General features: G+C 36.0%; 1 protein-coding gene across 16 annotated transcripts; it reads right to left on the minus strand.

The window, feature by feature from the left end:
• Positions 1 to 406: 406 nt before the first annotated feature.
• Positions 407 to 5311, minus strand: LOC110788074 (uncharacterized). Of its 16 annotated transcripts, none has more exons than XR_008927475.1 (7): positions 5081 to 5302; positions 4726 to 4780; positions 3979 to 4137; positions 1902 to 2006; positions 1267 to 1329; positions 999 to 1170; positions 407 to 650 (listed from the first exon to the last, which is right to left on the minus strand). XR_008927475.1 is itself a non-coding variant. In XM_056836478.1 (3 exons), exons 1-3 carry the CDS (start codon positions 2095 to 2097, stop codon positions 582 to 584), a joined length of 417 nt encoding a protein of 138 aa, XP_056692456.1. In that variant the 5' UTR covers positions 2098 to 3969; the 3' UTR covers positions 407 to 581. The 16 variants fall into 16 exon arrangements, 1 of the variants encoding a protein (XP_056692456.1); XR_008927476.1 differs by having other exon boundaries at positions 1263 to 1329; XR_008927471.1 differs by having other exon boundaries at positions 1267 to 2006; positions 5081 to 5308.
• Between the last annotated feature and the right edge of the window lie 7636 nt (positions 5312 to 12947).

The raw sequence follows: 12947 nt of genomic DNA on the forward strand, positions 1-12947 counted from the left end.
AGAATGTTCTCGACGCTTTACTGCGTCGGCAATCTTGACGCTTTTTGTTGTCCACATTTCTTGTTTGGCGTCGAGAATCTCGACGCTTTTAGGCGTCCAGAAATTTGTTTTTGGCGTCGAGAACATCTATTTTCCCGCCTTGTGAAACATTTACTATTTAGTGTTCTCGACGCTTAAAGGCGTCTAAAAACTTTTGTCGGCAGGAATTTAAATTCTACATGAGCCTAACATCACGTCATCAAAAACCGTCCAAATTTATTTGTACTCCGCTTTTTATGCCACCAATATATTCGCTATAAATAAATTATCTTTGTTCATCATAAAATTAAAATTAAAGCAAATAAATCATGAAACTTGTATTTTGAATAATTGTTCTTCCATCGACGTAAAATGTAGAAGTGCGTAGTACATTAAAATCCATAGGACATGAAAATTTTACTAATTAACCATAATATATCCATAGTACATAGATGTTACTAAAAAATTAATTGTATCTTCTAATCCGAAAGAACTAAAGCCTAGAAAAACTAGGATCTAATGGAGGTAGTAGCTTATAAGCTCAAGTATCTTGGCCTTCATTCTCATTGTTTAAATCCCTTTCCTTCTCCTTTCAAAAGCTTCGTATGTTGCTCCTTATCACGTTGGACGATCTTCAAAGAAAAAAACAAAATGAAATAAGCATGAGTCGGAAATCAAAATAATCACCAATCATAGGAAATCAACCAAAACGACAATGAAATAATAAATGCCCACTCTAATAAAAGACAAGGGTTGATTTCCTACTTATCAAATTATCAACTTTATTTTTCATACTACAGATGATAATAATAAGATTTTCTAGTATACAAAATAGGTCTTCTGATAACCACCTCTTGCACGAGTACTAGTTTTCTTCTCAAACGTCTAAATCTTCCCTAAAATGACATTAGTACGGCTAATTAGAGAGAGTGGGAGTGAAAGAGGGAGATAAACTTGGCAAAGAGATAGATAGCTTTTACCTTGTGTGAAATATAGTGATCATACATAGTCAGAAGACCCAGTCTGTAGACTGGCTCTGTTGCATACACTGGTGCGGAGAGCCCAAATTGCTTCATTGCATATGGAAAAGCACCAAGAAGATGCAATGCATTAGGATATGATAGGAAAACAACATCGACAGTAGAAGCCACCCTGCATTACACATGATAGCGATGAATTTGTTGTTTGAATGTTAACCAAGATCATGGATAAAAAAAATTATTTGTTAAGTTCTGAATCTCTACCGACCAGCTTCTTCTTCTCTCCTTACCCTATAATCCTACACCCGGAAAAGGAGGGAAAAAAGTATGTCTTGCAACAGAGATAAACACAGAAAAAGGAAAACATGAGAAAACAAAGAAACAAAAGCATCCATAATGACATGATTCATTTATTTCCCATAAGCCATAACGATTTCATAAAAATCATGAAGACCAAAAGGAAGTAGAATTTTGCATCTTCTACTGTGATAGTGTGATACAGCGATAAATTTATTTTATCAGCAATTGTCACATACTTACATTAACTTTGATAAACAGATACTTGAATGAAAGGAAACTGCAGAAACAACAGATACTCTAAACTGTCTAAAGTCTAAACTAGGAAACTGGCTAAACCTTGAGGCTAGCAGCTGCTGTTTTCCAAGATAATTCCTCTCCAAATTTTCCCAATTCGAAGAAAAATAAATTTCCAGCACTCAAAGCATTACGCAAGCATACATCCACAAGAACCGTCCTCCAGCACCAAATTAAACACCCTGAAAAACTGACACCCTACGGCCTACACTAAACATCTTAACCACTAAATTGATATGCTTAAGTAGTTAGAACTGAAGCTTTCTGTTAACAGGAGAAAAAAAAAATCAATGCAGAGATGGAACTTACTAAAATATAGACTCTTTAACCTTATTTTGTAATGGTTGTTTGTTTTCTGCATTAGTTCACTCATCAAAATTGCTCTGGGTTGGCTGCAACAAACCTTTACATCACCTAGATGATAAAAAGTTAGAATTAATTGGTGCGAAGTCATCATCTTAAAACCTGGATTTATTCCCAAGTGTATCTGGGAATGAACAAGCATGATAAGTTAACAAGCATAATCGCAGGCCTCGAAAGCTAGCTGAATTAAACCCAGATTCATCGCAAAGAGTATTAGGTAAAATGAACAGGCATGGGAAGGTATCAAGCATAATTTATTATGCCTGGGAAGCTAGAGGAATTAAAGATTATGTATCGAATAATCATATGATATCTGGAGCATAAAAGTAATTATTGAGATCAGTTAGGAAGAGAGATATGAACGTACCCTAGGGCATTCAAGCGACTTGACACCTGTCCACAACTCCACTCAAGCATACCAGCAATCGAGATTCAGATTTAAGTAAAAAATACCAAAAGGTTGAGCGCTATACCTTAAATTTAGCAAACTTTCATAGTATGTAAAGTATTATGTTTAAGTATGCAGATTGTAATAATTTCTTATCTCCCCTTTTATAAAGATCTTCGGTTGCTCAAGAAAGAGATTTAGACAACTAGTTTAATACTTTTGGGCTATGGCTCACAGAGATGAGAAAATTGCATTCCTTGAAAAGAGCTAATAGGCAGATTGTCATGTTTTATAAATTGGCATAGAATATTGGGGGGGGGGGGGGGGGGGATTCTTCTGAGAGGTGTAGGTATTAACACAAACCAACTTATCCAGAATAGTCAATTTCTACCCCCCCAAACTCTATGATTTCTACTGTAATTCTACAACTTCAAAGTTAGCAATGCACCTAGATTTAAACAGATCAATAATCATACCTGTCTAAATCAGAACAGTTGCAGAAATGTTCCTGAAATTTAATTGATTTCCTGTCTACAAAAGATTAATGCTTATTTTGTGAATTTATAAACTTGAAGATGTTTGCTTACTTGTAAGCAATACAAGTTTTGGCCAAACTCTTGTTTTCCTAATGCTGCTCATTATTAAAAAGATTATCCCTTAGGCCCCAAAAGATGTTACCCAAGTGGTCGGCAAAACTGCAAAAGCAATAGGTTCAGTCACATCTAATTGTGTGTGGGTACTTGGAAGCCAACACTGATCTCAGTATTGGCCTTAGGGTAAGTACAAAAGAAAGAAGTAGGTTCAGTGCCTTCATCAGCCTTGTTTTCGTGCTTGTTTAATACATTTCTCAATAAGTAATTAGCCATAAAAATACAGAATAAGCTAGTGTATGATAACAAAATAAGAGGAGTATTACATATGATTAAGATGAGTCTAATATCTGAATTTGACGCCTACCCAAAAGCACCAGGCTATACTTCATTCTTAATTTTGAACTCTCTGGAAATAAAAGTTACAAGTAGATTAAGGAGGCATTCCGGTTTACTTTTTAACAAATTAATTTTGAACTCTCCCCAATTTTTTTTTTTTAAATGAACATGAAGAGTAGCAGAATCAAAATTAAATAGTCAATACAAAATTGCAAACGAGAATTAAAACTTTAGAGATAATTAACTGATAAAAATAATGACCATATTTTCAGCATCCATACCTTTATTATCTACAAAGCAACCCATCCAGCCATAACAACACAGACTCATGCTCTTAACAAGGTTTACCAGATAGCAAACAACATTGCAAATAGAATTAAAAAATTAGAGCAAATCACAAAACAAATTAAGCTCATGGAAGTACTTAGAAAACTAAGACTTCTATCGTTTAACCTACAAGTCGAAAATTTAAACGTAGAAGATCCACAGGCCCTAAATTAAACAATTAACCAAGAATTACACAAAAATCAATCAATAAAGAGAAAATCAGTGAAATCGAAGAGATTGGTGTTGACTTGAGCGAGACCAGTAGAGTTAGGCAACTTAAGGGTTTAAATCAATGGCTTGATTCATTAACTTGGTAGAACACATCAAGGGATTAACAACGAGAGCAGTATTAGGAAACATCATATAACATACTACATACCGCTATACCATCCCTTGTAGGATAGTCAATGCTTAGACATTGAGCCCAGGTAGTATGCCGACAACAACCTGTTGTATTTAAGGTATAAGGCTGTTCGGGATACCCTTAGGATCTTCACCAAGTCTCCTACTTTCATGAGCACCAACAGGGTTGAATTACCTAAGAAAAAATGAAAATTTATGCTCTATTAGTCGTCTGCACTTGATATATCTGCACCTGATATATGGATCTGCACTTCATATATCTCAAGGAAATTTCTTCAAGGAACAACTACAAATGCAATATACTCAACCTAGTTCTAAGGCAAAGACAAGGAAACAATCTCCTCTTCTGAAAAACATGGGGAGGCTAATGAGATACTCATGTAGATAATTCGATAGTCTAAACTGGTATGGTATAACTGTATAAGATATATTTCATAATTAAACAACAATCTCTGGTTTTACTCACTATTAAAGAACAATAACCATGATTTTCAACTCAAGAAGTTCACAATCTCAAGTTATACTTCTAGAACCAGATCAGATTGCAAGCCTACATAAAATTAACCAAATTAATCGACATTTCCATAATTCCATAAATGGTAGAACTGCAGTATATTCCATGGTATCAATAAAACTAGAAAATAACAATTTGTAGAGTACGTAGCTTGAAATTGCGAGAAAACATCGAAAGACAAGAACTTAACTCAATAATAATCGAAACAACCACTAAACCTAACATGAGAAGAGGGAGAAACAAAAATACCCTGGATCTCAATTGACACAAAGAGCTTTGCAGCGGTGTCGGCGGTCTGCACATCCTATAGAAATCCAAATAACGTCTTAGAAAAATTAATTAACACAAATCAAATTACTAGTCTATATTACCCTAAATTCAATCAAACAACAAACTAAACTTAAAATACAAATTAGAGAAATTAATATCAGTAAAACATATTGACGAAAAACATATGAAAAGTGTAGAAACCCTTAAATGTACCAAAATCAATCACAACAGTAATCGAATATGAAGTCAAGAGAACTAATCTGACAAAGAACTAGAGAGAGATAAAATAGACGATTATGAAACAAATGTAAACGGCGGAGTTCAATTCACATACCAGAACATAATGAATACCTCAAAGTCTTTGAATTATGTTTGAAATTTGTCGTATTTCTTAAAATTGAGGCATAATCTTCTAGAGTGGGAGTAGATCTAGAAATTTCTTGATGAGAAGGGAGAGAGTTTGTAGGAGTTAGGGTTGTGAGTAGAGGAGAGCAGAAGACTGTTAAGAGAGAGAAAGATTCTTGGGGCGGGTTTTTTTCCCAAAATGTGAACACCGACCCTGTCCCTGTCAAGTGAGGCCACGTGCAAAGCAGGTGACGTTTCGACGTAGAAAACTGACTAGATTTTAAGTAGACAGCGAACGACGTTGAGAAAGAGCGGACAATATAATCTTAGCCTAACGCTGTACCCTGGGCGTCGAGCGCAAAGCGTCTAAAAAACATGCATTTTATAGTAGTGGCTTAAAATTTTATTAGTAATATTTATCTATTTGAAAAATATATATTATTAAAAAAATTAAATAAAGAATAATTTTTAAAAAAAATTATTTTATTTAGTCAATGTTTATTAGAAAAATATAGAGAAAAAAAATTAACACAATAAAAATATTTGTCTAATATTAATAAGAAACATAGTATGTCAATGTCCTTAATGGTCATTTTACATATTAAACAGCTAACAACTATCAGCTAATTTACCAAACACTTTTACACAAACAGCTAATGCAACCAGCTAGTCAAATCAGCTAATGCAAACAGCTAACAGCTAGTCAAACCAGCCATCAGCTAACCGCTAACAGCTCCTAACCAAACAGGGCCATATTCATTTCACGTATACGAGTATATGAAAAAATTACAATAAATAATACTCCATATCATTAACCTTACTATAGTATACGAATTACATACTAATTAAAATTTAGCAAAAAGATATTGTAAAAATCATTTTCATATTGAAATGCCTTTTAACAATAATATAGAATACAATACCATGCCTAACGCCTAATATCTTATGTCCAATATCTCAAGCCTAATATCTTATTTAACATAATTTTATCTTAATATATTTTATTTATATGATATAACGTTGGGTTTTAATTCAAGAAGAGAAGGCGACATATTTTAGGTGTTATTTAATAAATTTGCAACATTGTAATTGATTAATAAGAGCAAGTTATTATTTCTAAATTTTTGAGTTAACTTTTATTTAACTTTTTCTTCCTTACTAAATACTACGTATCTCAAACTTGAAAATCGTAATGACTTTATTCAATAAATAAAAAGGGAAATTATTTTTTTTACTTCATTTCAAAAGTTGACTTACATAATAAACATAAGTATAGTTACAAAAACAAAAATCCTAGCCCATTGTAAAATATTTAAATGCAAGACAAGATTCTTAACATGAATATAGTCATGTACTAGATTATGTCCCGTGCATACACATAAATTATGAAATTATTTGACTAATATTTTTTGTTAGTGAATATTTGACTGAAATATTCCCCCTAAAGAAACTGTATAATTAAACATATTCATTTAATCATCCAATTCAATACAGAGTATTACATATCTTTTATGCTTGATAGGCTAATATGACCAAAATATCCGATATATTGATATGCTGATTTGACCAAAATATTGAATAAATATTATTAATATAACGATTTTACTAAAATATTATAAAAAATCAGTTCGCAAATTATTATAATGTGGCATATACTATTTCCGTAATCTATAAACAAACTATTACTTCCATACATAAATAGTAAATAAAGAAGGATATGAATATATCGGATATAAAAAAAATTAGAATAAATAAATAGAATTTTTTTAGGAAAGATAAAATTTAGCAGGAAATTTTGCATGTGTTACTCCATGTGTCTGTTTTAGATAATATAATAGATTTTACTAAAAAAAGTAGTTTTTTTTCGGTATGATTCAAGATACGATTATTTCATACTTAGAATAGAGTATTGTTATAGACTTTCTTTTACGTACTTTTTTAAAAAGAGAACATATTAGTATACAAACATCCTTAATTTCAATTGGAAATCAACTAAATAGAAATCTACATTAAATTCACAAGAATAATGAAAAAAAGGATTCCATTATAAGCTGGTGGAATCAAGATTTGTTTTTACGTACCATGGTACGAATGTATGGTATGTTGGGTTACACGTCACATGCCATGTAAAGTTGCAATATCACTTATACATAAAATTTCGTGCAAAATTAACGTTTACATATATAAAGCGTATATCACACCTTGGTGATGGGACGAGTTTTGATTTTAGATTGGACTAACGACGAAGATAAATATAGATAATTGGTGTTGGCTGACACATATAAGAATAACATATGTCCACCTTGGTGTAGACACCTACTTTTGTCCCCATTCCCAAAAGGGAAGGTTCGATGATGAGAACATAAATCTCCACTTGGCAACGCATCTCCTATAAAATAACGAATCTCAATCACCCTTTTCATTTCACCCGAAACCTGCTATTTATAGAGACCTACTATTTATGGAAACCTGCTAAAAATAGTAACTGTCGTAATGGGTAGTTGTTAAAAGTGGCAAGTCATAAAAGATAGAAACCTGTCAGAATTAGGTGTTGCACTCCAACATAAATCCTAAATGAGATAGAAATTACAAGAGGAATCCTATTCCCAATATGATTCGAAAATAAGAGTTACGTATTAATTAAAATCCTAACGAGCCTAGAGTTCGTAACGGGCCCAGACGCATTCCGTCATAAAGTTAATACGCGCTAAAAGACTCGAATAAGTCTCAAACACTCCGGATTCTAAGAGTCCAAATCTGACAAAGAAAACGGCCCAGACCCTATTTTCAACGCCCGGCTCTGGGAGCCGAAATCTTCGGCGCCCAGCCCTGGGCGCTGAAATTACCTGGGACGTGTTCTTTCCTAATTCTTCGTGGATTAGAGCTCTAAAATTCTATCTTTCCACGAACTCTTTTCTATAAATATAGCCCCAAATTTGACGTGAAACACACAATTCATATTCTGAGTTTTGACTCCAACCCTTAAGCCTAAGCCTCACGCTGCGAAATTGATCCCGCGTTCTGTCGCAATCGATCCAAAAATCGAACAGAACGTATCCTGTCCCTTGTAGCTATAAAATTAAACTTGGAAACTTGAGATTCGTTAAATAAAAGGAGAAATAGCAAAGCCAAAGTGGTTAGTTTTCTGAGAACCGTGACGCACCTCTCAAGGGTGCGTCGTAATGTGTCCCTCCGCATGATTTAATTGCTTTCCTCGCCCTTTTATAAATTGTTAAACTATTAAATCTGATTGTTCTATCACGCCTAATAAAGATAATATTTTGGGAAATTGAACTATCATGCTAGGTCCCTTAAAACAATCTAAATTAGATAATCGCGATCGATCTAGTATTATGTGTTGCATATTGTTAAAATCAACTCAGATTAGTTTAATAGGTAACACATGTCCCTTCAATTATTTATGCTGAGCTAATAAGGATATCCTGCATCTGGAGTTATCGAAGAGCGAGTACTCCTCTCGGTAGTTACAGTCCCCCGAACCCTCAATCTCTACCTTGCGGGTGTATGTTGAGAGATCCCCACACCAGGGATCACAAGGGAACCTATGGCCGTCGTGGTCAAACATAATTGCACTCCCTTTATGTCACGATAACCGGGTTTTGTCAGTTTTTCTCATTGTCGTTAAAAACTGAATGGCGACTCCTATATTACTAGTCAATTGGGTGTAAACTCACAGGAAATCCAATTACACTTGATTTGACAAAAAGAAACGTCACACCCACGAGGGACGAGGTCACGCATTAGCCTCGTGCTTTTTCGACCCCCTCACAGTGGCGACTCCACTGGGGATAGTGAAGGAAATAATCGTGCTCGTAGGTAATCAAAATAGCCGAAGGGTGAAACGATCCTACCCCCCGTTTATTTCCCCATCAAGTTGGGACGACCTGAAAATCAACATATTAATGTGAACGGGCAAAACCGCATAACGAATCTTGGCTCCCTTAGGGAGTTAGGACTAAGGATACCCATCGCCAACCGGGGGGTGCATACGCTTCGAATGTTGTCCACTCGGCACTTTCGCTAGTAGTCCACCCGTCCCAAACCCAATCGCTCGCCCACTAGGTCCCTCTTATTGGTGCATGCCCCCTTAGCTTACATCGTGATTGGCCTCTTGGGCGAAATTCGTCTGTTGAAGGCACTACCTCGACCGGGGAATGTGTTGGATCTGCGATAGAAGCGGTACCAAGCCGGCGCAAATACTACCCATAGAAGCCTATCATAAACTACATGACATATTATTATTTTGCCTCATGGTGTAATGTTAGTTATGTGTAGCGAATTATGTGATTGTGTGTGACATATAATGCTAAAAAACCAACGACCTTACAAATTGCCCAAACATTCATAAACCAATTGGCCAAAGAGTTATACCAAAATACGTGTTCCGCAAACCCGAACGATCGCCACAAAAATAAGCGACGCTCGGGATGGCCCGTAACGAATCCCACAAAAGCTGCACAACGCGTAAAGGACGTTATTAGGCAAGCACGCAAAATCAAAGTCGCATAAACAAAAAATATACTTAAACAGAAAACGAAAACCAGCCAGGGACGCATTTTCAACGCCCCTGGCTGGGCGCCATTATTTCTAACGCCCTTCACTGGGCGCTGAAGTTGCTGCCTGGCCTTTTGGTCAGGAACAGCAGCCTTGGTGCCCGCGCATAAAAAAAATACGTAGCAGTAAAAGAAAATTCGTGAAAATTTCTGCAAGGGCGTACGAAAAGGCACTCAATTCTAAGAACGACTTATAAAATAAACAACTCTTTGTGTCATCATTAGGCCTCCTATGACGACAATGTTCGGCACCAAAACCGAGCATGCTAATTGAAATAACCTTGAATGTCACATGGGCAAAGTATTCAAAAAATAATGTTCAAATGAAGTTTTCAAGGAAAAATAATGTTCGAATAAAAAAAATAAATCCGAGTCTAGACTAGGCTATGCCAAAGTACAATCTAAATCCTAAGTCTTAGTTGTCTTATCCATAGAATCGGTCCTAATGCTTGGTGTCGTTCCGCAAGTTAAAAGGTTAAACCATATTGAGTCTCCCTTCCTAACGTTTAAATCAATAAGCACCCATATGTAATTGTCATCCCTTGCTAAGAATCTACGGCCTCAATACTCTCTCTCACCAATAAAAATAATATATTATAGTATTTGCAAAATGGAAACAGTCACATTCTGAAAATCATTCCCCCATAGTCGCACAACCCCCAAAGTGAGCCTAAGGTGTCAATACCATTAGCAAAAATTAATGGCCTCAAGGCTTATGATCACGTTGGGTCACGACTATCATAGTCCTCTCGAGCCACTCGCTCCTTTAAATACTCCTAACTCCTAAGTACGGACTAAAAGATTTTCCATGAATGCAACATGACCAACCATGAAAATACCCAAATCGGCATACCATAAGGCTACCATTGGGGTAAAGCAATACACACTAAGAGGGAAGCCGCACTAATGATTCTAGTCTTGCAAAAATAAAAATTCGATCTCCCCAACTAACTACCTTGCCAACATTGAGCAAAATGGCGCATGACAAATGAACACCCAAGGGTTAAAATCTAAAGTGTCAACCAACGAAAGTTATGGTCCAATTAGCCTAAGTCTGAAAGTTGCTTGGTCAAGTATTATAGGCTTACGCCACGTCATTATTTTGAGTCTAGGCCATCTCCTTGTATTCATACACGGGTTATAATCAAAAAAATTAATGAAAGTTCGAGTCTAAATCAGAACTTCCAGTTAAATCTGAGAAACTGGAATCTGAAAAAGAAGCAAAAAATTATTTTCGATGTAATTCTTTCGTTAAATTTCAATAAGGTAAAAACAACATTTTGAATCTACGCTATTTGCACATTTTAAGAAACGACTAAATACGCTTGCGAAGTAAGACAATTTAAAGGTCCACCCTAGGCCTACTAAAATTAAAGGTCCACCCTAGGCCTACTAAAATTAAAGGTCCACTATAGGCCTACCAAACGAGGCTCACTCAGTCTCGCCTCGTGACTCAAAGACCACAACCATCTACCTTTTAGCCCAAATAAAAAAAAATTGAAGGATTTATGTTGGGGAGAAACCCCAAGCAAAAAGAAAAAAAGAGAAAGAGAAAAGGGAGAGCGAAAAGAGCGAGCCATGAAGTACTTAGCCCGTACCTCCCAAAGTGCGAAATTTACCCAAGTAAACGAAGGGAAAGAATCGAGTTAGCCCGTACCTCCCAAAGTGCGAAATTTGCCCAAGTAAACGAAGGAAAAGAATTGAGTCAACCAATCCAAATCATGCCACAAAAACTACATAAAGTTCTACGATGTCTACCCTTTCCAATCCTTATGTTCTTAGACGCCTTCGCTCTGGGGCCCCTGTTCAGCTCATTTAACCCATCCATGTTCTCATTGCCATAACCCAAGAAACCATTACCTCGACTCTTGTTCCTGAACTTGTTGTCAACTGCAAACCACGCACGGTCATTGACACGTGCGTCATACCCATTATTTCCAAAGCCCAAACCTGCTCTTGCACCACCATTAGCATAATGACCATATAACTTGTATGGATACATCCTGTTGATATACCCTTGAGCCGTCCCCATGCTACTCATTGGCCTTGGTTGATGTAAACTCATGACACTAGCTTGAGGTTGCAACTTGTGAATCCTAGCAGATGTAATCCTCATGCTTGACCAATACCTATACAAATTATCCTATCTCATTCAACCCATCTTTCAAGCCGTCTTGAGTCGCAAATAAAAAAAAGACAAATGAAAAGTACATTCTACGCACATAAAAAATAAAATGTGAATAATAAAAAAGAAACTTTGCAAAGCGCCTCTAAAGTTAGTCTAAAAAGGAAAAGAAGCATTTAGCGCACCAAAAAAGATCCGCCCAGAAATCATTTTCAGCGCCCAGAGCTGGGCGCCGAAATCTTTAGCGCCCCAGCCTGGGCGCTGAATCTCTCTGCTTGCTAAAATTTGTGCAGAAGTGCTCGTCATTTTATCCGCACATACACGGAAAAATAACGAACACTTGGAGGGGTACAACACGTATTCAGATATACGTACCAAAAAACACATGAAAAGATTAAAATAATAATAAACTTATCCGCACATGAAAATTATATCTCTTACGGCAAAGCAGCAGATTAAAATAATAATAAACTTCACTTATTCTACCGTTTCAAATAATATGTTTCCATCTCAGAACATACTTATCGAATTCGGCATTCTAAGAAACCATTTTTCTGGCTAAGAACTACGCAAGACCTGATTCCAAATTAAATCTATTTAAGGCGGATACGTAGGCAATCCATGATTCGGTCCAACCAATTTGCAAAAATGTTAAGAGCCTATAGAATAACAAGAATAAGAAATAGAGTCCCTTATTGAAATTTAATTACTTGCAACCCAAGTCGAAAGAAGAATTTAAGTCAAAGGAAGAATCCAAGTCATCAAGATGCCAAAATGAGCACACATCGAAAAATAGTAAGGGCACGTACCCTTGCCAAAAGGAGCACTCACACTCCTAGGCACTTAAACACCCGTTACACAGTCTACGTCGTTCCAAAGCAAAAGCAAAAGAAAAATCAAGGATAAAAAAAAACTGTCAAATTCTGCCCAGAAATCATTTTCAACGCCCAGAGCTGGGCGCCGATATCTTTAACGCCCCAGCCTGGGCGCTGATTCTCTCGGCTTGCCAAATTTTCCCAGGTATAAAAACAAGAAAGAAACATCCATGAATCCTCGCATCGAACGAAGTAATAAGCCGTGCACACCCACGCAGAAGGTGCTACACTTGTTCGAGCACCTGAACGAGGCGTGATGAAGTACTCCAATGCAAAAAATAA

Source organism: Spinacia oleracea, chromosome 2 (genome assembly GCF_020520425.1).
Source record: "Spinacia oleracea cultivar Varoflay chromosome 2, BTI_SOV_V1, whole genome shotgun sequence".
In the NCBI taxonomy this organism is placed as follows: domain Eukaryota; kingdom Viridiplantae; phylum Streptophyta; class Magnoliopsida; order Caryophyllales; family Amaranthaceae; genus Spinacia; species Spinacia oleracea.